Source organism: Cupressus sempervirens, chromosome 7 (assembly GCF_028749045.1).
Source record: "Cupressus sempervirens isolate cs-2001-9-10 chromosome 7, ASM2874904v1, whole genome shotgun sequence".
Lineage (NCBI taxonomy): Eukaryota > Viridiplantae > Streptophyta > Pinopsida > Cupressales > Cupressaceae > Cupressus > Cupressus sempervirens.
This window is the reverse complement of record NC_143124.1, coordinates 825,266,645-825,294,456: the sequence shown is the minus strand read 5'-3', so window position 1 is coordinate 825,294,456 and position 27,812 is coordinate 825,266,645. Positions and strand designations below refer to the sequence as shown.

At 36.5% G+C, this 27,812-nt stretch overlaps 1 protein-coding gene across 1 annotated transcript in view; it reads right to left on the bottom strand.

The window, feature by feature from the left end:
- Nucleotides 1-1,085: 1,085 nt before the first annotated feature.
- The window catches only part of LOC149549939 (DNA ligase 4-like), a 48,114-nt gene continuing 21,387 nt past the window's right edge, over nucleotides 1,086-27,812 (bottom strand). The window contains exons 7-8 of the mRNA XM_089793148.1: nucleotides 1,349-1,420; nucleotides 1,086-1,171 (exon numbers count right to left, since the gene is read on the bottom strand). Coding sequence (XP_089649274.1) covers nucleotides 1,403-1,420 — 18 coding nt within the window. The 3' untranslated portion in view covers nucleotides 1,086-1,171; nucleotides 1,349-1,402. The remainder of the gene's footprint in view (nucleotides 1,172-1,348; nucleotides 1,421-27,812) is intronic.

Sequence of the window (27,812 nt, the reverse complement as noted above, 5' to 3'; positions counted from 1 at the left end):
GAAGAGAGAACTTGACAAGTTGAAGGGGCGAGTAAGAAGAGGAGAGAATGAAGAGTCTAAGGAAGAAGAAGATGGGGAGGGAGACAACTTGCCTAACATGCCTAAAGATCAAAGGATCATGATAACAGCCCTCCAGAGGGTAGGAAGAAAAGACAAGGGAGATTTGCCCATGTTTGATGAGAAGTTGGAACCAAAGGCATGAATGGAAAGGTTAGAAGCCTTTGAGAATCATTTTGAAGCTGAGGAGATCCCTCCTAATCAGAGAGTGAAGGTGGCAAAATCAGAATTGAAAGGTCCAGCCCTAAGTTGGTACACAGAACAACGCAGGTACGCAACAAGTACCAAAGATTTAGAAGAAAATAACGATGGCAGAACCTAAGGAAAAATTACCGAAGTTTAACGGCGATGGGACAGTCAATCCAGTTAGATACTGTAAGACATGTGAAACAATCTGGACAGCGAACGGTGTAACGAACCAAGATGACTAAGTCCAATAGTTTTCGTCAACCCTACATGGTGTAATGATTTATTGGTTTTCGGATGTCAATCCGCAGAAGTTGAGTTCATGGCCGAAAGTCAGGAAGGAATTCATAGCAGAGTTCCAACTAGTAAGAGATGATAACGAGATAGTAGTGGAAATATACAACACTAAACAAGGAAAGAACAAAACAATCCACGTATATGCAAGAAGGCTGAAGGAGCTGGTGGGGAAAATGGAAAGCCAACCAACTGATGGGTTAAAGAAAAGGTGGTTTCTTGAAGGGTTACGACCAACGTTGAAAGAAAAGATGAAAATTGTACAGACAATAATAATTAACGTATTCTCATTTCCAGTAATAATCTTTGTTAAAGAACTGTATTGCAAAGAAATCAAGTAATATAACAAGCAAGAGTTGATTAGATAAGAACCTTTTCGGTTGTATCAAAACCCTTTCTTGCTGCAGTTGCTGCATTGAAAGCGTAGAACAACAGGGCAAGAAAATTTAGCAATGGTAAACATTTCTCAAAAGAATTACCTTAAAACATATAAGAGGTTTGTGATAAATAAGTAAAATACAAAATCATAAAGAAATGTTCTACTTTACCTGCATGTCGATTCAAGAAACTAGTTCTCTGCTTAAAACGTTTTTCCAAAGAATCCCATACAAGCAATTCTCCATCCAAAATACATCTGAGAGAAAATAATAACTTTAAGTGTCAAATCCCATAACAAGTCATCTCAAAAACCTAGCCAAAGAAGATGTATGTTTGATTACATTATCAAACTATAACAGATTCTAGAGAATAACAAAAGTAAAATGTATCAGTATATTAACTACTGCAAGTTATTGAAGAAAACAGAACTAACTGTGTAGATAGTATACAGCGATGAAGTATCTCTCCTAGAGCAAACTTATATTCATCATGTTCTTTCCCATTCCTGCATGGAAACTAATATTAATAAAACACAGCTGATGTACAGAAAACAAAAGAAAGGAAATGACTTTTGTAAGAAAACTGCTAAGCATAGCCAATGCAAGGCTACACCATTATTAATAGCAAAATGATTCAACCCTTTCCTGTGATCTAGTTTGATGAAAATAACCCATCTTGTTTTTCCTCAAGTTCATAACATACAGCCTTGTATTTGATGGAGTTAGATATCAAGCACACAGTAAAAAGCAGCCAACACACACCTAGAAAATTTACAACAGCAGCTATTCAATCCAGTTCACTAACCTCTAATCAATCACAATCTTTGAATACTCAAAAACCAATACTCCATCGTCAACTTCCTACAATCCTGTGCAAACCACTTTGTTAGGTAACTCAGTGAGAGAAGGGCCCAAAACTATGATCTTGGCTTTCAGCAATATCGTGCATGGCTTTGCAACTCAATCATCTCTACATATCATTGGGAAAGATTCTGGAATTCTATTTCATCCCTTTATATAATCGATATCTGAATTTGTTTGTCTAAGCTTAACGTCTGCATATCACATCTCCTCGGGTAGGCAAATCTCAAGTGCTCTACTGGAAAATGATGGGATGAAATCAAAAATACATTTGTATATGTTGTCTATATCCCAAAGGTCATGCTTCTCCAGTTGAGTACTCCACACCATAATGAGAAATGATTGTTGTACTAGTATAGGATTATAGTCCCCGTATTCAAACCCACAATGATCATGCCCTTGTAATGGTCTTTCCTATCTGCGATAGTCTCATTAGCTGCAAAGATGGTAATAGCATATACTATATTTTGCCACTAGATTTGGTTCGCCCCATATCTCATGTATTCTTTCGTTAGATACCCTTATCAATCTCGTATATGCCAAAGATGCCTAGAAATAGATGTACTCGTCCATTCTATGCAATATCATTACTCTAATCACTCATCAGATGTTTCTAGTGTTGATTGTATTGATAGAGTGGAGATTGTGTTGTTTTCCCAAATAATAAACTCTGTCATCGATAAATATAAGGTTCCATAACACTTTTGTTGGCCATGATGACCAACTAGTCAGGATTGGAGCCACAAATTTGCCAACATCTCAACGAGGTGTGAAATATCCAAAATGACCTTTAGGCTATAAATTCGTAATAACGAGGTTATAGTTTGTGAGCAAAAAAATTATGGGCCCTCCACAGAGTAATATTACATATGAGATCATTACATCTTAAAGGTTGAAGAATTTGTCATCAATTATTCTCTTAGTACAAAGAAAAATAGATTTTGTAATGTAGTAGATCTTCTTCAATACCATCTAACATCTCCAGATATTCATCATGAATGCTCAATAATTATCATCTCGAAAAACACTATTGATAATATCCACATCCTTTTATAAACGACTAAGGACCAAGACCTCACGTTTAGAAGTCATTCTCATTTATTTTGAAGTTGAAGTTCGAGTTGCCAAGTATGAAAGAGCAAGTGTCCATAATACTGATTAACAACAAGTATGCCCAAATATTGAGCCCATCACCAAGCTTGAACAAAATGAAATGAAAGACTTGCAAGTCTTCAAAGTGTCCTTTGGCTTCCAATGACACACTCGTACTAGGTTGTCGACAAACCTTTAAGGAAACAACCTGGTGGTTCCCAAAACCGCAAATTGGGAATCCAAGAGCCTGCCACTTCTCCGATAGGATCTCTCAATCAATTCTCGCCAATGAACGGGAATGACTTCAATTCCCCTGCATTTTAGGCTCCGCTACACCCAAGCAGGTAGACCTTCACCTCAAACGTTAATTGTCTAATTCAAGGTTTTTTTAATAGCGAATTTAATCTTTGCAAGTTCTTCGGCTAGTAAAAATCCTCGAACTCAATCGATATGAATTTGAATGTTGAGTGCTTAAATTGAATGTTTTGTGTAAGATTTGTCAACAATGGATTTTATGCTTGTAGGAAGGAAGATATAGATTTTCTGACTTCAATAATAATAAGACCAGTGCCTTTGCTCATTCGGGCAATAGAGTCAACTTCAATGAAGATTTTCACGTACAACTTTATAATGTTCTACGCACTTATTCTGCTAACAATTAAATAATCAAGATGCGACAAATCAAATATATATGCAATCTTAAATTAGTCCAGATTGAACTTTAACTCCTCTAGTAGGGAGACAAACTAGACACAGATACGAAAACAATTTGATATTTCACAATATCCATGACAATCGAGTTTAAGATGCTAAATGACTATGTCCACTTATCTAACATTTAAATTGTACACAGAATTCAAAAAATAATTACAAAGGACGAATCATCTACAGTTTAAATCTCCATACCATTTAAAAAATAAATGAAGGACCTTTTATTTTATTGTTAAAATAAAATATATGAATTAATATTACAAAGTCATATTATTGCTCCTTATTCATCCTTACAAGCAGATATAAAATACTTCTTGTGGATCATTGTTTTCCGAATATGTCTTCTTGTTTCAAATGAATCATCCCCTTTTATATCTAACCCTTATGAGGTTGTGTCTTTTCAAAACAATGTTTCCCTTGCATAAGTCACACCTTTTCAATTTAATCATATTATATAATAATTCTTAATCTTTATTAATACTACTTATAATAATCTCCCTTCTTATTTTTGTCCGCATAGGCTTGTTGAAAATGAAATCGCATATTCTTTTGAATGCCAAATTAACCAAAGTAATCGCATATTATTTTAATCTTTTGAAGGGAATTTGTTATTTAAATCTCCAACTAAATTGTTTGGTCCATGATTGCCTTGGCCTAAGGTACCCAATTTTAATTTTGTTTCTCCATGGTGGCTGTTGTAGAATAACTTCATATCTTTATATTTGCTAATAATTGCTGTAGAACTCCTTAATCGCACCATATACTCTTTGTATCTGGTTCCGCGGTGAATATATTTATTCGATATAGACAAGCAGAGTACGCTTTGCGAGAACCACTCTAACTATTGACGTCCACCATGTAGTGTTCGGTGCTTGAGATTATCGAATCAATGCCTTTGGGATACGGAGATATGACTATACTCGTTCTGCATTTGGTGCTCTTCATATTTGCTATCCTTGACGGTAATATTTATAGGATGCCATTTATATATCATAAATCTCTACCGCTTCTCCAAAATACAGAGCTTTGTCTTCCACGGCTCAAATGTATAAGGAATTCGAATTGCTTGTTTTTGGATCCTTTGTCTACACTCGGCAGCTCTCTTCTGAACTTACACACATAGCAGGGTTCTATTTTGTTGACTCCTGTTTGTTCTGCATATACATGCCACTAATACATTTTGAGATGCATCCTCTAGTGGAAATATACTGCTGCAACAATCACTGAACAAAAACCTTCCCTGCATAATTTTTTATGCCTGACATTACTGAATCCATATTCTTGTTCACAAATTGGTATTTTTTGTGAAATGTATACAGACTTCATCTTGCATATTCTTCCCGATATACTGTAAATTGTGTTGAAAATCTTCTGTTTGGAATACATTGGAGTCTATGGGTGTTTTCCAGATTTATTTCTTAATTCTTTATCAATATTTTTTATCCTTTTATTATCAGACTTCTGCACATACGCAACACCCCCAATCATGGTTATAAAATGCATGATTATTCTGAGTTTGTTCAAGTCCACTGAGTATTTTCTCTATGCATTCGCTATTGTTTTTATCAGAGTATGACCAAACAGTCCTTGGTCTTTTATAAGCTTGCTGTAATAATGTGAGTCGCTTTCCCAGAATTTGGTCACAACTGATTCGATTCATCTAGATTCTGAAGATGTTTTCACCATATCTATGCTATATGTTATATGTGGAATGGAATTGCTATTCATCTTCGGGTTTTTCATTTTCTATCTTAACCAAAGTAACAAGAATCGGAATCGGAATCGGATCAGATTGGCAAGGCCAAATCGAATCGTAAATCGGCCATGTATTAGAATCGAATCGGCCACGAATCGGCAAATCAAAAAAACCCTTGAAATTTAGTAACTTATTTCATAAACCCAAATCCTTTATCGCTGATTCGATTCACCAATTCACAAAAAATCGTTTGGCTTGAATCGAATCGCTGAATTGCGTGAATCACCGCGATTCTCGGAACTATGGTCTTAACACCTAATGACTTTAATATTTAGCATCGTATTCAACTCTGTTTGAACTTGTTTACTTTCTCCCAATTGTACATCTCAATCTTGACTTTCTGGTTGAGGCTCAAACTTCCAGACATAAAGCTCATGTGACCCGTTTCTAGGTATAGTACAATCACTTCACCTTCATATCATGCTGAAGAAAACAGGTATGCAAAGACACTGACTTTATTCATTGTTTTAGTGTTATATGACAAGGTCATTAAGTTCTGGCCTTAAAAAGTATAGAATAAATTATAGAACAAAAGATTTGAGAGAATGCTCAAACGGAGGCCGTAATTTTTTAGCAAAAAATAGACTCCATCAGTGGCTCTTATTGGGGACATATGCCCCTTTTGGGCATAATGAGAATACAGCTACCTCTGGATGAGCTGATTGAGCATTCATGCTTAACATGATGCAAGGTGAAATTGGGTGGCCCCAGGCCCCCCAAAAAAGTGAACACTACTTCTTTCCTCTATCAAACACCCAATTCTGATTGTGTAACACTTTGAACCTGCTGATCATGATGCCATCATAGATAATAGTCATACTTCCGAAAATTGCCAGAATCGCCGGTTTGGCGATTCGATTCAGGCATGCCGATTTTTTTGGAGCCGCTGAATCAAATCGGCAATTTTTTGCCATGAATTGATTCATGCAAAAAATCGCATGAATTGGCCGCACGGCAAGGCAAAAAGTGAACTTGTTTTTTAATTAAAACACATGCTTTTTTAATCTTTTTTTTACCTTTCCTCTTCGTTTTAACCCTAAACGGCCTTCTAATTGTTAAGCATGGATAGAAAAGAGGAAAAGTGAGAGAGAAGAAGAGAAAAGAAAAACCACAAGCTTGCAACCAACAAGAAGGAAGAGCACCAAAGAGATCAAAAGTCTATTTTGGGAGCCCGTAAGATTGCATTGGGAGCATTAACGAGTCAATAACAACACTCCTCAACTCATTTGCAAAAGGTTAGTGTTGAATTTTTTTTGCATGTTAGTGTATTATGCATTTTTTGTTAAATTTTTTTAGTTTTCATTTGCAAATCTTGAATGTTTTTTAGTTTTACTAAACTGCAAAGTAGGGTTTATTGTTTTGTAACTTTTGTTTATTAGTTTCGAACTTTGAGGTTTTACTTGAATTTTCTTATTGCAACCACCTTAAATTTCATTTTCCACAATAAGTAAAAAACATGAATGTTGGAAATATACCAAAGACTTTCCTGAAAGAACCAAAATTCAAACAAAATGTATGTTTTGTAAAGAAATATATTCTAGTGTTATTTATAGATTCAAATACCCCATTGCTGCTATACCTGAACATGATATTACAATTCGCACTCAACAAAGTGCTAAGGCATAACGCACTTGTTTACTGACATTAGAAAAATATGAACAAGATAAATTGATTAAGAAAAGGCAACTTGAAGGGTTAAGGGCTATTGGCTCCCATACTCCCGTAGTCGCGTCTATATCCACATCCGTAGGTTGTGTTGGAGAGTTCTTCCAGGCCTCATTTTCATTCTAGTTCTAGTGCTCGTACTAGTGCTAGTACTAGTCGGTTTTATACTGAGATTGAGTCCAACCTATTGCAACCTAGAGTGCAGAAGAACAAAATGGATAGTTACTCTGTGTCCCACACCACTCCTAGCTCACAACCCACACTTGAGGGCATGGTTTTGAACAAGGAGATTCATGATGCTACTAGAAAAGAAATTTGCAAATTTTGGTACTTTTACAACATTCCATTTGTTGCAACCAGGTAATTGATTATTTTTTCTTTGTTTTCTTCAAGGTTAAAGTAAAATTTTAATATATCTACTTGTTTTATGACTCATTGATTAATCATAGATTCACTTTACACGCTTACATAATGATTTATCATCTAAATTTCTAATCATAATCTATTTGTGATAGGGCTCCTTATTGGCAAAACATGATAGATACAGTTGCTATTTGTGGTCCAAGGTTTAAAGCCCCAACTAAAGTTGAGTTGAGTGGATACCTCTAAGATGAAATGGTAGAGGATATGAAGGTTGAGCTTGAGGACCACCAAAAGAAGTGGATCGAAAAGGGTTGCACCATCAAGACTGATGGTTGGATAGATAGGAGGAATAGAACACTCCTCAATTTTCTTATTTCCTATGGAGGTGATTGATCATTCTACTTTCCTACATACATTGTGAATTGTGAATCGTGATTGAATATTTCAAATTTTGATTTGTTGATTGCTAAATTGTTGATAATCCATAATAATTCATTGGTTTGTACTTGTAGGATATACCATGTTCCTCAAATCCATTGATGCTTCCACTCATATCAACAAGGCCATATACTTATGTGAGGTTATTGAGGAAGTCATAGCAAAAGTGGGGGAACAACATGTGGTGTAGGTGGTGACGGATAATGCAACAATTTATATAACTGCAAGTAAACTTTTAACTTTTCAAGTTTTGAAAATAAATTTATTTGAATTTTGAACTTTTTATAATTCTAAGTTTCCTAACATGTTTGAATTTCTACTTAAAATTGTTGTAGGTAAATTTTTGATGGAGAGGCACCCCACCATATTTTGGTCTCCTTGTGCGGCACATTGCCTTGACCTCATATTGGAGGAAACTGGCAAGCTTGAGTGGGTCAAATCATGTGTCTAAAGGGAAAAAAGTACATGCAAGTTTATCTATAATCATTCATTCATCCTTAGCACAATGAAGGACTACACAGAAAGCAAGGAGTTAGCTCGTCCAGGCATCACGAGGTTTGCCTCGAATTTCATCACACTGTAGTCCTTGTTGACATCAAGGGACAATTTGAGGAGCATGTTTGTTGGGCGGGAGTGGATTACATCTTCTTATGCTATGACCACTACAGGGGTAGATGTGTGAATTGCATCTTTGATGATGATGGTTTTTGAAAACCTACTAGAGAAATCCTTCAGGTAAATTTATTGCAATTTAACATTTAGTATTTTACTATTTAGTATTTAATATTTATTATTTAATTGTTTAATGATTTAGTTTTACTTTTTGTTATAATATTTTATTTTTAAGTTTTGACTCAAATGTTTTTTTTTTACATTATATGCAAGTCACTGAGCCCCTTGTATCTCCCCTACGAACTGCTAATAGGGAGAAGCCCTCTATGGGCTACATATATGAGGGCATGGATAGGGTCAAATAGACGATTAGAGCCCAATATGCAGGAGTGCAGGAGAAGTATTCCCCTATTTGGAAGATCATTGATAGGAGATGGCAGAATCACCTCCACCGAACCATCCATGCAACAGCTTACTATCTGAATTCAGCATTTCGTTTCCATCCTAACTTCAAGGCGGATGAGGAGGTTCTCACAGGCTTATATACAATTATGTAGAGGTTGAGTAGTGATGAGGATAGCGCAGCTACAACCATTGAACTAGACAAGTTCAATAATAAAGAAGGGCCACTTTTCTCTGGCAAGATGGCCATAGATGCTCGGACAACAATACAACCAGGTAAAAATAATATATTCATAAATCTTAAGTTTCTGACTTATAAGTTGTGCATTATAATTGTTGATTATGTAATTTTAAAGTTGTATATGAGACTAATTGTTTTTGTTTTCCCTGTAATGTTCTCGTTATAAAATAAATCATTTATCAAACTATTGTTAATGGGCTGATTGACTTAATATATCTCAGACCCATTTTTGTTTTGTTTCCGTAGTTTGTGTCGTCGTCTATCTTTGTACACTTTGGAAAGTTTTCCCGACAGGTATTTAAGCACGGCTTGTAGGTAGTTTTAAGTATGCAATTTGGATTATATCTTTGTACTACGAATTCCTATTGGACCTCTGGATTGTTCGTCATTTCGGAAGTGAAAGATCTTTCGTACTTGGCTTTTCGGTTTCGGTGGGATTTAACCCTCACCCTATTCTAACACTATCTCTTTTGGCTCGAATCTGGCAAATTCAAGCGTCATTATTGTTTACAAGTCATATTATTTATAGAATATATATTGTGTTGGGACTACATTAATATCTATTGTTGTTCTACGTATTGGCAAGAGGGAATTTGGTCTATCTCTAGCATCGTTGGCTCTAATCCATCACCATACGGCCTCGTAGCCATTACCACACGGCCACCTCACCCATCACCGTACGCCCCCTTATCATCTCCTTCCCTCCATACGGCCATCTACAAGTACGGGCAACCCTGCACATTGTCACCATATATGCCCCCTTATCATCTCCTACCCTTCGTATGACCATCTACAAGTACGGGCAATCCTACACATTGTCACCATACGGTGACATCCTTGCCTCACTATGCATATCGTATGGTCAAACTACTACCGTGCAGACAGACCTCACATCCCCAAAACACCGTAGGACATTGCATCCCATTCTCTCACAGCCATACAGCATCTCCCTCATACCATACGAACATCCTCTTAATACCGTTCGATTACTTCAGAAACCCCGTAGTGCTTCCATCTGCATTCCAGAACCACCGTATGGCCTCCATTGTGTTCACTGCCTATCAAACACCACCGTACAATCTTTTCCATTGCACATCTAGCAAACGATTCATAGCCATTACACAGTTGGAATGTATAGAAAGAGAAACGAAACATTACAATTGTATCAAAGCTTCAATCCTGCCAGCCTGTGGACAATGAATGAGAGTTTATAGCTGGAAGAGAAGAACACATTTCGTTGATAGAATGGCTGCCGAACCGGAACCCACAACTGTCGAACTCATAGCACTACTAAAGGAGCTTACGAGAAATCAGGCACAAATCAATGATACTCAACGACTCATGGAAGAAACTCTCAAGAAGTTGGCAGACAATAAAATCTTTGGTGAACAAAATAGACACGGCGTGGATTCGGTATCAGATAAAGCAAACCCTCATCTAGCACGCTCTCGACCTTCCATGCCATCATTTCCACAACATATAGGGAAACAACCAACCTTTAAAGAAATGCAAGAGCAGCTAAGCGAAGATTGGAAGAATGAGAATTTTGAGGAAGATATATCCTACAAAGATTATGCAGATCTTAGAATGAAATATTCGGTGGGTGGAAACAGAGGATATTTTAATGATGATCTCAGAAGTAAGTTAAGTAAATTTGTCTCCATTTGACGGATTTGGATCCATATCTGCACAAGCGTGGGTAATGAAGGTTGATACTTACCTCCAACTTAATCCCATGCTAGAAGAAGCAATTAAATTTGCACCATTGCACTTGGAGGGAGTTGCACATGAACGGTGGCATCACGGCACCATCACACTAGGGCATGATCAAATAAATAGTTATGCAGAATTCATTGAGAGATTGATAGATTGATTTGATGGTAAAGATCCAGAACTCAACTTCAAAGATTTGGCATAGCTGAGACAAAATGGATCGATCAACTAGTACATTGTGGAATTTCAGAAACTCTTTGTTTTCGTCACGAACATTTCTGAAAGAAGACGGGTAGTGCTCTTCATGGACGAACTAATAGAACTATTGAAAGGTTGGGTAAAGGGATTCAATCCTACCACCCTGTCGAAAGCCATTAAGAAGGCACGAAGCATGGCATCATCATCGACATCATCCTCACGAAGTCACTCACATTCCAAACTGCTAGTATTTTTGAGGGACAGATAATAAACCTCCACCCAAGAAGTTGTCGTTGGACGAAGCCACCAGACAATAGCTCCCAGGGAAGAAACTATGTTTCAGTTGCAAGGGACCTTGGGAACCTGGCCACAGACGCCTCAGAAAAAGGAAGAATCATTACATTGAGGTCATGTCCGATGATGAGGATAAACAGGAAGAAATACCCACCGAAGACAACCAACGTCACGACGACACCAACATAGTTAGTTTGAACTGCACGGAAAGAATTGCAGCATTAGTACATCAGGGGGAACTATCACTCTAGCCAATAACCTGAGGTGCATAGTTTTTCGTGTACGAGGAACCCTTCAAGGACAAAGGGTTATGGTGATGCTCGATAGCAGAGCCACTCTAAATTTCATAAACTCATCTCTGGTGAAGCAAAGAGGTCTACCTACGGAGACGCATGCAAGATTTCAGATCAAAGTTGCCAAAGGGACTCTTGTGCCCTGCACACACCTTGTTCCTCAGCTAAGTATCACAATGGCGAATCACACGATGACTGAAGATTTCTTCATAGTGGACCTTAATGGCATGGAGGTTATTTTCGGCATACAATGGATGGAGACACTTGATGAATACACTCAGAGCTTCAAACGGATGGATTTCACTTTTGTTGTCAATGGAAAGAAGGTTGTTCTCCGTGGAATGGCAAATGAGGGTTCGAAGGAAGTTTCTATGCATCAGATGGAGGCAATTTTTCAACGTGATGACGTTGCTTGGACTGCACATTGTTTTATTTCAGCAAAACCTATAAAAGGGCAACGAACACCTCCCCAGGATGATGATCTCCAGAGTATTTTAAGTAAACATGATAAAGTTTTTATAAACATTCCTACTAGCATACCACCTCATCGAGGATTTGAACACACTATTGAGTTGGAAGCCGGAGCCAAGTCGATCATAACCACACCTTACCGCCATCTTAAGAAATTCAAAGATGAGACTGAAAACACAATTCAAGAAATACTACAAAAAGGATGGATTTGTCCCAATTCCAGCCCCTTCGTGTCATCAATGGTTTTGGTCAAAAAGAAGGATGGGACAATGCTCATGTGTGTGGACTACCGTGCGTTGAACAAAAAAAAATAAAGAATACCTATCCCATTCCAAGGATAGATGAGTTGTTGGATGAATTACATGGCATAGTCTATTTTTCAAAAATAGATCTTTGTTCTAAATACCATCAGATCCGCATGAGGGAGAAAGACGTGGAAAAGACAATCTTTCCTTGTCACTATGGGCATTATGAGTTTATAGTCATGTCGTTCGGATTGACAAATGCACCTGCTACATTCCAATCATGCATGAATCGCATCTTCAACAAACAATTGCTTAAGTACTTATTGGTATTTTTTGATGATCTTATTTATAGTAGGACATGGGAGGAGCACCTGAAGCATCTGGATGAAGTCCTAAGGATCATGGAAGAGCAGTCTTTGTTCGCCAAGCAATCCAATTGTGAATTCGATATGACAAAAAAATTGTACCTGGGGCATGTTGTCAGTAAATATGGAGTTCAAGTCCATCGGTAGAAGATTCAAGCTATCCTTGATTGGTCTCCCCCAAAATCACTCACAGATTTGCGAGGGTTTTTCGGACTATGCAGTTATTACCAGAGGCTCATTAAAGGATTCTCCCAACTCAGCACACCCTTGACAAATCTGGCAAGGAAGGGGTCTTTCTAGTGGAATGAAAAGGCACAACTCACTTTTGATAAGCTGAAAGAGGCAATGAGCACTTGTCCCGTACTTGCATTACCTAATTTCACTCGACCATTCATTCTGGAGTACGACGCATTCGAAGAAGGCATTGGCGCTGTACTGATGCAAAATAGGCACCCCATAGCTTATGAGAGCAGGAAGCTTACACAAAAGGATCACTTATATTCCATCTACGACAAAGAAATGTTGGCCATCGTTCATGCACTAACCAAGTTTCGGCAATATCTAATTGGTGCCAAGTTTGTCATCCGTACGGATCACAATAGTTTGAGATATTTTATGGAGTAACAGGACTTGAACGAGAGGCAACAAAAATGGGTAAGCAAGGTTCAAGCTTTTGATTTTGACATTGAATATGTGAAAAGAAAGAACAATGTGGTTGCAAATGCCTTGTCTAGAAAACCCACCATCTGCTCACTAAACCAAATTTTAGCTAACTGGAAGGCACACTTGTTGGTAGAATATTCCAAAAACACATTTGGCTATGAGCTAATGGATGGCAACAACCAGGATGATCAATACAAAGTGGTGGATGAACTATAAGAATTGGATATTTTTAGTGTCGAAATCCAAACTGAAGCAAAAAATCTTGAAGGAAGTACACGACTCACCCTTGGTAGGACACTCGGGCTTCCTCAAAACTTACAAAAGTCTCAGGGAGAGGTTCTCATGAAAAGGACTTAAAGGAGACATATTGTAGTATGTAAGAGAGTGTGCGGTCTGCTAGCAAAACAAATCCAAACATACTCTGCTTGTCGGGTTACTGCAACCTCTACCAAATCCAGAACATAAATGAGAAAGTATCTCGATGGATTTCATAACAAGGCTTCCCAAGGTGAAAGGAAAGGATTGTATTTTCGTGGTGGTTGACAAGTTGACAAAGTACACACAATTCTTAGCAATCCCATCAGATTTTCAGGCCGTACAGGTTGCCGATCTGTTTTTCAGAGAAGTCTTTCGTCTGCACAAGTTACCTCGAAACATTGTCAGTGATCGGGTTAGGCGATTCATCAGTATCTTCTAGACAGAACTGTTTTGATTGGCAAGAACAGAATTGTCACCAAGTACTAGTTACCACCCTCAAACAACAATCGAACAGAGATTGTTAACAAGTGGCTCGAAGGTTACCTTTGAAACTATGTTTCGGCACAACGACAGGCCTGAGTCAAGTGGATACATCTAGGAGAATATTGTTACAATACCATGTATCACATGTCCATCAAGATGACACCATTCAAAGCTCTGTATAGGTACAAACCCCTCTCCTTCATCGACACAATGCTGGGAGACAGTCGTGCACCAAGGGCGAGGGACTAGCTTCAGGAGGGACAGGACATCCTATGATACCTGAAGAAAAACTTAAAACAGGCACAGAATCAACAAAAGATGTACGTCGATAGACACCAAATGGAGAAGAGTTTTGGAGTAGGGGACTTGGTTTATCTCAAGCTCCAGCCATATCGACAATCATCATTGAAGGAAAAGCGAAAAGAAAAATTAAAGCTACGATTTTATGGCCCTTATAGCATAGTTCGTCGCATTGGTGAAGTCACTTTCGAGCTAGAACTTCTGGAGCGAAGTCGTATTCATAACATCTTTCATGTTTCGTGCCTAAAGAAGGCCGTGGGGACTTGGTTTATCTCAGGCTCCAGCCATATCAACAATCCTCATTGAAGGAAAAGGGAAAAGAAAAATTAAAGCCACGATTTTATGGCCCCTATCGCGTAGTTCGTCGCATTGGTGAAGTCACTTCGAGTTGGAACTTCCGGAGGGAAGTCGTATTCATAACATCTTTCATGTTTCATGCCTAAAGAAGGTCATGAGGCAGAACGTCACGATAGCCACAGACCTTCCACCACTCAATGAAGAAGGAAAGATCATATTGGAACCAGCCAAGATCATCGAAGTACATGAGAAGACCTTGCGGAACTACACGGTGAAGGAATATTTGGTGCGTTGGAAACATTTCCATTGGACAATGCGACGTGGGAGGGCGAGCACATTCTCTAGCAAACGGCACTGCATTTGCTTGAGGACAAGCAAAATTTGGGACAGAAGGACTATAATGTTCCCGTTATTAAATAAATCATTTATCAAACTATTGTTAATAGGCCGATGATTTAATATATCTCGGACCCATTTTGTTTTGTTTCCATAGTTTGTGTCACCGTCAGCTATCTTTGTACACCCTTGGAAACTTTTCCCGACGGATATTTAAGCATGGCTTGTAGGTAGTTTTACATATACGATTTGGATTATTTCTTTGTACTATAAATTCTTATTGGAGTTCTGGATTGTTCGACATTTCGAAAGTGAGATCTTCCCTACTTGGCTTTTCAGTTTCGGTGGGATTTAACCCTCACCCTATTCCAACACTATATCTCTTGGTTTGGAGTTGGCAAATTCGAGTGTCAATATTGCTTCCAAGTCATATTATTTCTAGAATATATATATTGTGTTGGGACTACATTAATATCTACTGTTGTTCTGCATATTGGCAAGAGGGAATTTGGTCTATCTCTGGCATCGTTGGCTTTGATCCATCACCGTATGGCCTCGCAGTCGTTACCAAACAACCACCTCACCCATCACCGTCGCCCCCTTATCATCTCCTGCCCTCCATACGACCTTCTACAAGTACGGGCAACCCTACACATTGTCACCGTATAGTGACATCCTTGCCTCACTGTGCATACCATACGGTCAAACTGCTACCATACAGACAAACCTCACATCCCCAAAACACCATATGACATTGCATCCCATCTCTCTCACAATCGTACAGCACCCCCCTCATACCATGCAGACATCCTCTTAATACCGTACGAATACTTCAAAAGCCTCGTAGTGCTTCCATCTGCATTCCAAAACCACCATACAGCCTCCACTGTGTTCACTGCCTGTCAGACAACATCGTACAATCTTTTCCATTGCGCATCTAGTGAACAATTTATAACCATTACATAGTTGAACGTGTCGGAAGAGAAACAAAACATTACATTCCCTTATTTCAGACAGATGGTGGCAAATGTTTGGGACCAAAACCACAATGCTTCAAAAATTGTCATCTGTATTCTGAGTCGGCCAAACAACGCTTCTGGATGTGAGCGCAGGTGGACCATGTTCAAGCACATTCACTTGAAGAGGAGAAATATGTTGATTGTGCAAAGGTTGAAGGATCTTGTCTTTGTTCATTACAACCTTCATCTTAGGATCAGACAAATTTTAAGCACTGAGTCCTCTCCGATCATTCTGAAGGAGACTGATCCAGAATTAGAGTGGCTCACTGAGGCTGTGGATTCAGTCTTCACTAAGGAAGACCATGAGTGGATTGACCAGGTGGATAGAGAGGTTGAGGCTATGGCCATGGCAAAGGAAGCAACTAGAGCACATTCAAGCACTGGTAGACGTACATGCACATGGACAGACACGGGTCATAGTGATGTTGTTCGTGAGCCCATCTTACATATGGGGGATATGGCTCGGCAATCCTTTAGGACCTACCTTAGACACCTTTCTGGAAGGCAGACTGGATACTCGGAGGCTGAGGCGAGGATGATGAAGAGGATGACGATGAGGCTTGAGTTGGAGCCTTGTTTTTTCATTTTGTTTATAGATATTGATAGACATACGTTTCATGGATCTTCATCTTACATACATCCTATGATTTGAATCATTATCATCATATGATTTCTATTTATTTCAGCTACAGCCTACAATTTACATTTTACGTGTAACATAGTTACGTATTTGATGGATTTATCATTTATGTTACATGTTTATGTATGTTAACATCTATTTGATGATGTTATAGTGTGCTTAAGTTATATTCAATAAAGGGTGCATGAAATAAGTTTTAGATTGTTAAAATCTCTAAATTTAAAGGGTTTTCTTAAATTTGCAGATTCGATTCCGATTCTTGGCTGATTCATGATTTGATTTGGCCTTGTCGATTCCAATCCAATTCGATTCTCATTACTTTGGATAATACTCATTGCTTCATCAATATGGTCTTTGTTGTTCGTCTCATGTTTAGCCTTTGCGAAATCATAAAGTGTATTGTGGTCTAAGTTTAATGGAAGATCGCTACCCATTTGATTAATTATATCAGCATCTAGATTAAGCTCTTCTACTTGGATGTCCCTTTGCACACAATCCTTTTCAGCCCCATAAGCTGAATCCACATTCTTGCGATAATAAGACATTGAAAATGATCCATATTTTAAAAATATAACTTCACATATATCAAGGGTATCATAGGATGAGCAATCATCAGAACTATCCTTCGTTCTATCTTCCTCATCATGCTTGGTTGATTCCATCTCAGCGTCACATGTTTGAAACTCCTTTTCATTCATGCATGTTTCATTTTCCGAACACATTTCCTCAGCTTCATCAATGTCAAAATCATCATTGGGCCTGCTACTATGATGCTAATGGACTTGATTGTAAAAATCCTCTTCAAATAATGGATTCATGAACATAGAAAATTCAGACATATCTCCATCTGCTTCCTCATCAAACAAGGGATTTAGGAACATAGAGAATTTAGGCATACTATCATAAGAACTTTCATCTGGATCATCACTATATATAATATCATCAAATAGTGTACTAAATTCATCCTTTTGTGAATCATCATCTTCTTAACAATTAAGACAAATATCTTCATCAGCAATATATCCTAAAACTTCCTCCTATTCATATGTCATACGCACTTTTGTTTCATCTTCACTATATGATTCCTGCATATCACCATCCCCTTCATCCAATACCCCTTGAGATGTACTAATCCATCAACAACTTGTTTATTTTGGTGGATTGAGAAAAATTTTGGATATGATATTCTAAATCTAATAATGCTGAAATTTCTTTCACACTGGGAGAATCTTCTTCCTCAATTTTACATTCACTGTCATTTATTATTACACAAATCTCCTCATGGATGAATTCTTCTTCAACTTGGCCCAAAACTTCTTCCACATTCAAATTAGGAACATCTTCATGCATTTGTTTCATTTCAGTACCACCTTCTTCCAATATCTAAAAAAGAAGCTTCAAATCAGGGTCACTTCGTGAGACTCCCAACTCAAAAAAAATCCTTATAAATTCCACATATGAAGGCTTGATGTCTGATGGTATCTCATGATAAATATTTGTCATCCTCATGTACAAATGTGCTGAAGACTCCCCTTCAAATCTCTCTAAACTGAAAAGTCAGCTGGTTCCCAAAACCACAGATTGGAATCCAACAAGTCTTGCCAACTCAATGCTTGGATATCCAACTAGTTAAGACCAACTTGACAAGACTGATCAATTCGATCTGAGTCTTCTGCACTTCTGGCTGTACAAGGCCAAGGCGGGTAAACCTAATCCTAAACAGATCACTCAAATCCAAGATCCTTATAGCAAACTAGTTAGAATATGAATAAAATGAAAGCTTCCAAAATGGCAAGGATTATAGAAAACTTTAAACTTACAATTTATGTATTAATAAAAAAGGTAAATGATTGTGTAAATATGAGGATGTTTTAAATAAAGAATAAGTATTATAGATTATTACAACAAATGAATATATTAATTCTTCAAAGGAAATATGTGAAATGATTGCCAACATATGGATCATGAATTATGAATAACAAAAAGACCAGTGCCACGAAAAAGGGCAAATAGAGTCAATATTATAAATTATTACATACAACTTATTGTGTTCTATGCACCTTAACCATAAACAATTTAGTAATCAAGACGTGGCGGATCAATTTTAAATTAGTCTAGAATGAGCTTTAACTCCTGAAGAGCCAAAGTAGACACAGATATGGAGACAATTAAATATTTCACAATATCTGTGATAATCAAATTTAAAATGCTATAATTGAACCTATCCACTTACCCATCTACTGCAAATTTATCCAAGACTGCACAAAATTTACCAAGAAATTCAAATCCACGAGCTTCACTCAATCATTCAATCTTCGCCAATAGAAGAACATTATATATCAAATGTGTAACAAATTATAATAACTTGAGTGTGTAAGATTTTTTGGAAATTGTATATAAATATGAATTGTTCTTTGTTTTTATTTTCATTGTATATTTATAGACCACTAAAAGGTACGAGGATGAAAAGGCACATCTCTCCAAAGCACCTACCTATACTTAACAAAAGCAACTACCAAATAACACCATGTAATTATGAATTTGTCCAAAACATGTCTATTTTTAATAAATTGATAAAATGATCCCAAACTGCCTCATGCCGTTACAGGTGAATAATGCCACTTAACCTGGTCGATGGCTTTAGTTTTCACTTAATGAAGACACCCGCGCGTGGTTATTCCCCGGACACACAACTAACATTGCAACCTGTGCACTCAATACACCTTCACCGCTCACATCCTTTACAATTAGAAGCACATGTGTATGGGTGATATTTCATGCATGTTAGAGCATGTAGCTTCGGTCTAACAATAACTGTGATCAGCACATATATATATATGTATGTATGTATGTATGTATGTATGTATGTATGTATGTATACCAGTGTGATGCACATATACATATAATAGCAATATATAAAACTCTGCACAGTTGAAACTGATGATCATATATATATATAGTCTAAGATTTCATTTTAGACATGATCAAAACTTATTTTGTTTCCTTTGATTTAAGATCACTATCGATCTATATTATATCGGCTTACAATTCATAATGATTGGTAATGCATGATTAAGACTTGTGTTAAGTCTATAACAAATAGGGCATGATTAACCAAGACCAAACTGGTGTGATGGTGAATGTTCATGTCTCCATTCGGAGACATTACCATTCACCCTCACACCCCTCTGTGTGATATGTATACTTGATTTGCCCGACATAAGAGGGCATCGAAATCAATTAATGCAAGCACATCAAAAGATCGATTTACATTTCAAGTTCAAGAACATTTTATTATCTTTGTTATTTATGTACTAACATATACAAATTCTGGAGCAAATCTATTATTTGACATCAGTATTCATACCTACAATCAAAATTTGTGCATCAGTCAGCCTCGAATTTGGCACAACCTCAAATTTGAAATCTGGTAAGAAACTTTACATGGTATAAGAGCCTTGTTAAGGAGAGATCTCATTAAGTTTAAGAAATCAGACTTCACATTAAATTGCAGTCTATCATTACTCTTCAAGATGACAAACATGTTAAGATTCGAACATGACCTTACAAGTGTTGATAACTTCAAATACTGGAAACTTCATATAATGATGTTATTAGAAGAAAACAAATTAGAATCTTTTGTAAAAGAAGAAAAAGAACCTAAAGATGATCCAAAGAAAACTCAATGGATCGAAAATAATAAGAAAGCCATGAAGATAATCGTGGATGTCATTCAAGATCACATAGTGCCTATTGTGGCAAAACATGCTACAGCATATCGCATGTTTAAAGCTCTTGAAAATGCATCCATAGTAAATAACACTGGTAGAAAACTTGCTCTTAAAAGACAAATAAATAATATCAGCACGAATAAAGGAGAAACCATAAACACCTTCTTCATGAGAATCACAGAATTGAGAGATCAATTATCTTTTGTTAGTTATGAGATTAACAATCAAGAGTTAGCCCTAATAGCGTTAGGAGGACTACCAAATTCTTGGGAGTTCTTTGTACAAGGTATAAGTGCAAGATCTGAAATCTCAAAACTAGATCAACTGAGATCTGATTATCTTCAAGAAGAATAGAGATTAATGCTTAAAGGAAAACATAAAACCTTAGATGAAGGCATTCATGTTCTTAACACCAACTCTCGTAAGAAGGATAAGAAGAAGAACAAAAGGAAAAGAAAGTTTCATGAAAAAGGACAGTCAAAACAGAAGAAAGACTTGTCCAAAATTCAATGCTTCAAATCTGATCAATATGAACATTATGCACTAAATTGTCCTAATCGATCTAAACTTCAAGCTTCATTTGCCAAAACTGATAAATCAAATAAAGGTCAAGAGTCTCAGAAATATGCCTTCTATTCAGCATTGTCTAGTCAAATATCAACCAAATCCAACACTTGGATAATTGACAGTGGATCTTCAAAACACATCACTAACTCTAACAGTAGGAGTACGACAAGGACTATTATATGAGCTTTGCATTAAGACAAATCTTGCACTTGTTCATAAGACTTCAGATTCAAATGAAATATGGCATAGAAGATTAGGTCATATCAACTTTTGTGCTCTACCATCTATGGAAAATTTGGTAATTGGAATGCCCAATTCCAGTCATATTCACAATGAATCCTGCAAAGGTTGTGCGTTAAGGAAAAACACTAAAAAGTCATTTCCTCATAGTTTGAGCAAAACTAAAGATGTGTTAGAACTAGTGCACTCTGACCTATGTGGACCCATGTCTACACCATCCATAGGAGGGTTCTTGTACTATGTGATATTTGTTGATGATTTTTCAAGGAAGACATGAATATACTTCCTTAAGTGCAAAGAATCTAAAGAGATCCTTTCTAAATTTAAAGAATTCAAAACTATCACTGAGAACTTCTTAGAAAAGAAAATTAAAGTTTTAAGAACAGATAATGAGAAAGAATACACGTTCACAGTTCCATATAATCCTCAACAAAATGGAGTTGTTGAAAGGAAAAATAAAACTGTTGTAGAGGTTGCTAGGGCTACGATATATGATCGAAACTTGAGCATGTCATTTTGGGTTAAAGCATCCAATAAAGCAGTCTATAATCAAAATCAATGTCCTTACTGACATTTGGACAACAAAACTTCTGAAGAAGCATTTTCAGAAATGAAAACTGACATTAGTCATTTAAGGATATTTGGATGTCCTGTGTATGTTCATGTACCTAAGGAGAAAAGGACAAAATTAGAACCTATTGGAAGAAAAAGGAATTCTTATTGGTTTTAGCGAAATTGTAAAAGGGTACATAATCTACATACTTGGACAGAAACAAATAGAACTCAATAGATATATCATCTTTGAAGAAAACATTGCTTTCAAAAGAGCCAAAACTTCAAATGAACTAGATACAGATGACTTATCTTGCTCCCTAGAAGACGCTCCTGCTCCTGAGATTCAGAGGGAGTACCCTGAAGACACTTCAAATGAAACTAAGATTCTTCCTGAGACTCAAGAAGAGAGTCTTGATAATAATGCTAAAAAGCCACTTTGGGCAAGGAAAATTATACAGGAAGGAGATGAATTTGCAGCACCTTCAGGTTCTCTCAAAGAAAGCAAAAGACCTTGAAAATTAACATACAATGCGTTCATATGTGAGAGTCCAAACTCTAAACCTTCTATTGCTTCAAAAGCACTTAAACATCAAGCTTGGAAACATGCAATGGTGGAAGAATATCAGTCGATACTAAAAAATGATGTTTGGGATATAGTTCCTAGACCTAAAAGAAAATCTTTTGTTTCTTCCAAATGGCTCTTCAAAGTTAAGTTTGCTGCAAATGGTAGAATTGAAAACATAAAGCTCATTTTGTGGCTAGAGGGTTCTCTCAAAAGGAAGGAATCAATTTTAAAGAAACTTTTGCACCAATTGCCAAGTATACCTCAGTTAGAGCTGTAATAGCCATTGCAGCAGCTAAAGGTTGGAAAATCCATCAAATGGATGTAAAAATTGCTTTTCTAAATGGATGAATTGAGGAAGAAGTGTACTTGGAACAACCAGAAGGATGTGTGACTCATGATGCTGCCTCTTACGTATGTAAATTGGAAAGGGCTCTATATGGACTCAAACAGGCTCCCCGAGCCTGGTATGAAAGGATTGATAAATATCTTCTAAGTCTTGAATTCCCCAAGAATGTTGCTGATCCAAATCTTTACTTTAAAGTAACTAAAGGTGATATGTTGATTCTGATTCTTTATGTCGATGACCACCTGATTACAGGAGAACATCTCATTAATCAGTGTTAGAAAGATTTGGCTTTTGAATTTGAAATGAAGGGCTTAGGGATTCTTCATTACTTCCTTGGATTGGAAGTTCGTCAAAAGTCTGGGAATATCTTCCTACATCAAAAGAAGTATATTGTTAATATTTTAAAAAGATTTGGAATGTGGAACTGTCGACCTATGTCAACACCTATGGAAACCAACTTACACAAGCTAAAGGAAGCAAGTGTTGAATCCAGACTAGTTGATCCCACTTTATACAGACAGATAACTGGGTCTCTGATGTATCTTGTGAATACTCGACCTAATATATGCTATGTTGTTAATGCATTAAGTCAGTTCATGTGTGAACCTCGTGAAATTCATCTTGTTGCTTTGAAGCATATATTAAGGTATCTTCAAGGCACTGTTGGGTATGAACTTAAATATAAGAATACCAGCTTGGAGTTACATGGATATACTGATTCTAATTGGGCTGGAAGTGCAAAAGATCGGAAGAGCACATCAGGATGTTGTTTCAGCTTAGGTTTAGCTATGATCTCATGGATCTGCAGAAAGCAAGCTTTAGTTGCTTAGTGTTCTACTGAGGCAGAGTATATTGCAACAGCAATGGGAGCTATAGAAGCAGTGTGGCTTCAAAAATTGCTTTCTAACTTATTCTATGAGCCTATGAAACCTACCGCTGCTCACTATGATAACCAAAGTTGTATCAAGTTCTCTGTGAATCCAATATTTCATGATAAATTCAAGCATATAGAAATTCCTTACCACTATGTAAGAGACATGGTGGAAAGAAGAGCTATTCAGTTGGAATATATTAATATAGGTGATCAAATAGCTGACATTCTCACCAAGGCTCTTCCTAAAGTGAAGGTTGATCATTTCAGAAAAAAACTTTGTATGGTTGAAATGTAAGTTTATGAGATTGAGTCTCAACTTTGTAAATTTGTATTATTTTAATAAAGATGTTTAAAGTGTAAACTCTTATGTCATATGTGTGACTATGACTTATGGGCCTACACCCTATGTACATTATCAAAAGGTGACAATCTTTTATAATGAAATGTTGATTCTAATACTATAAGGTGACGACTTTATAATTATTAGATTACTATCATGTCACTTGATATTCTTGGACAAATCATGATAGTTAAAAGAGCATGTTGATAGATATCACGATCAATATGTTCAAACTCATGGTGGATATTATGTGACATAATATCTATCGATTAACCATGATCTCTTATGGTAGATATCGTGAGACTTGATATCTGTGTACACATCATAACTAGAAAGAATATCATGAGACTTGATTTCTTAAGTATATCTAGATGATATCACTTTTCAAATAAAGAGAATTTATATATACGCACTTTGTCTTCCCTAGCTAAGAGGGAGTGTTAAAGCATGTAGCTTTGGTCTGACATTAACTGTGATTAGCATATATATATATACACACACCAGTATGATGCACATATTATTATATATATGCATATATATAATAGCACTATATAAAATTCTGCACAATTGAAACTGATGATCGTATATATATTGTCTGAGATTTCACTTTAGACATGATCGAAACTTATTCTATTTCCTTTGATTTAAGATCACTATTCCTTTGATTTAAGATCACTATCGATCTATATTATATAAGGCTGCAGTTCATAATGATCGGTGATACATGATTAAGACTTGTGTTAAGCTATAACAAATCGGACATGATTAACCAACACTGATGGTGAATGTTCATGTCTCCATTCAAAGACATGCCCATTCACCCTCACACCCCTCTGTGTGATATGTATACTTGATCCACCCGACATAACAAGGCATCGAAATCAATTAATGCAAGCACATCAAAGGATTGATTTACATTTCAAGTTCAAGAACATTTTATTATCTCTGTTATTTCTGAACTAACATATACATATTCTGGAGCAAAACTATTCTTTGACATCAGCGTTCATACCTACAATCAAAAGTTGTGCATCAGTCAACCTCGAATTTGAAATCTGATAAGAAACTTTACAATGCCTGTACTTCGTTCCTTATAATCATAGATACGCTGAAGCTGCTTCAACTCTAAGACGTAGTCCCGAATCCCTCGTATTACTTGCTCCACATAATGTGAAGGCATCAAAAGCTTTGTGATTTACACTTGTACAAGCCTTTTCTTTTCCGTGTTTTTTCAAATTGAGTACTTCTCCTAGAGGTTGTCTGTGCTCTAGTGACCAGTATTATCATGCATATATTTGTCTTTGCACATCTTCATCAGTTTGATGCCTAAGTTCGAACTCTCTACTTCCATGATTTATTTTCCTACAAATAAACACAAAGAAATAGTAGATATTAATGAATAATATTACAATCACAAATCCTTTGCTTTCGCGGTTCTGGAGGACATATACACTATGATCTCACGGCATATGGAAGAATTTTACAGCAACAAGAGGGCTCCTTCTTTGACTCCACTTGGATGCCAATTGGAACCTAGAATGACATGAAATACATTCAAATCATCCTAAATCGATGGTACTCGATATTCAATGCTCCTTTGTTGATTTATATTTGAAATATACAATAATAATTCCTACTTCCTGTAGACGGCATTTTACCAGCACTCAATATCTTTTGTTTCTTGAGAAATACCAACCATCGATCACAAGGTATTCAGTGGTTGAATTCCATCATGAACAGTAATTCAGGGCATAATATATCTCCCGCTGAACATTATCTTCATGCCACAAGCTTGGCTCATTATCGCAGTTCGTGATTGGTGTTGATTTGGATGCTACCATTCTCAAAGTTATTGACTGATGCTTGTACAGCCAAGGTTCAACATTGCCCTCACAAACTTCTTCAAGCACTTTGAAACTTATTATATATTCACTATTAATGCTGGGATGCATATCATTCCTCCATTGCACACTTCCATACTTTTGCATCCTATTGGTTCATTCACTCTTCTATTGCTATAGCTATTACCCTTGGCTTTCAGTGTCAAATCATATACTGGTTGGTCTTCCTTTTTACCAATAAGCTTGAATCACCTATATAGTCATTTGCTATATAATCATACAAGTTCATGATATTTCATAGCCTTTTCATATTTATTTCTGAAATATAATTTGTCCGTCTATGAGATCACATTTATATGGTCAACATCTGCTGTCAAATTTATGCTTACTTGATTCTGTGTATGCCAATAGTAATCTCCTAGTACAATGTCTCGGAATCATTACTGGATATGATAATAAAAGAGGCTACTGTGCATATATGTTCATATCAAACACTCATCCCAACCTGCTGACTTGGATCTCTGCCAACATCATCAAAGGTCACTTGTAGCAGCTTCTCTTTTGACATGTCAGGAGACCTGACTGTCATAACTTCTTGTCTTGACATTGATATGAGTGAAAAGGCTTGTGATTTTTGTACACTTCTAAAACACTTGGAACTGCTGCAGAATTATGTGCTTTGTCCTGCTTTAATTAAACTATCACCATCATCAACTTTCTCTCATATATGAGTCAAACTTCAAGATTCTTGATAATAGCTATTTCTGATATCACTGTTTTTTCCCAAAAAAACATGCAATATTTCTCTCATTGTATATGCATATCCTCCTTTAATGAGTTTCACTGCTTCAGCATTGCAGACACATATTTAATATCATTGGAAACTGTATTTGTTGAATCTGTTTTTGAAAATAATTTAATACCTTTGTCTGAACAGTATTCAGCATTTACATTAAAATTATCTGAACAGCTTCATATCTTCACATGAGTTTGTTCACATGTCTGAGCTTTATCAAGCAACTTCTGTAAGGCTCTGCTTTGTTTCAAGAAAGCCCTCTAGAGACATTGTATCCAACCTGTCAGCTGCCTAATTGAAAACTTCCAGTTCTGAAAATTGCTACAAATGTTATTGCCAACTTCCTTCAATTGATCGTGTATTTAGAATCACTAATTATAGACTTTTATTTGTATTCCAACTTATGACATGGATGAGAAAATTTGGCAGTCTCAATAACAACCTCTTCAAAAATGGAGGTTTGAATTTTGCAAAATTTGGGCTCCATCACAACCAATCACAAAAAAATTGAATTCTATTGTTCCTGCGAATACTCAAAATATTCCAAGGTGCTCGGAGGTAATCTGCGACCTTCTACAATAATTTGAGCTCCTCTAAATGCATCATGGGAAGGTTAGATGACTTCCATTATTTATAAAGTCACGAGCATAAATAATTATTCTCAAACATCTTCCTTTGGTTTGTGCCTGCAATATGAGTTCGAATAAAATATTAAAATCACCACATATTATAGTCGAGCCGCACAAATGGTTTGCTGAATATATTCAACACAATGGTATTTCTCAAGATTTGAAGAGTCTAGCTCCTCAATATTTAATATTCAATGTCTCTGAATCTCACGAGCCCCTGGGAAAGATCCTCAATCTAATAGCACATAGCTTTTCAGATTCTGTGTTTTGTAATATATTTTAATCTACAATGTATTTTGGTGTATATTATTTTTATTACCAAGAGGGAGATTTGATCTTTCTTTATATATATATATATATATATATATATATTGGCGGTGCCCCTTCACTAATGATTACCACACTTGGCCCAATTAATTAATTAAAACAATAAAATTATTATATATTAGGAATTATATCACAATAATATTATGATATAGCTATATTATCTTAATAATAATATATTTTATATTATCAATAATTATATAGCGTTATAATTATATATTCATAACCTTTATGTTATCTATGTCAACATGAAGGAATATAACCGTGGCTACAATAACATCAACACTCCCTTTTAGCTAGAGGAAAATCCCCCTCCGCCTCATGACAAACCCCCACCTGCACGTCTATGTCTTCCGTCAATAGTGATCAGGACT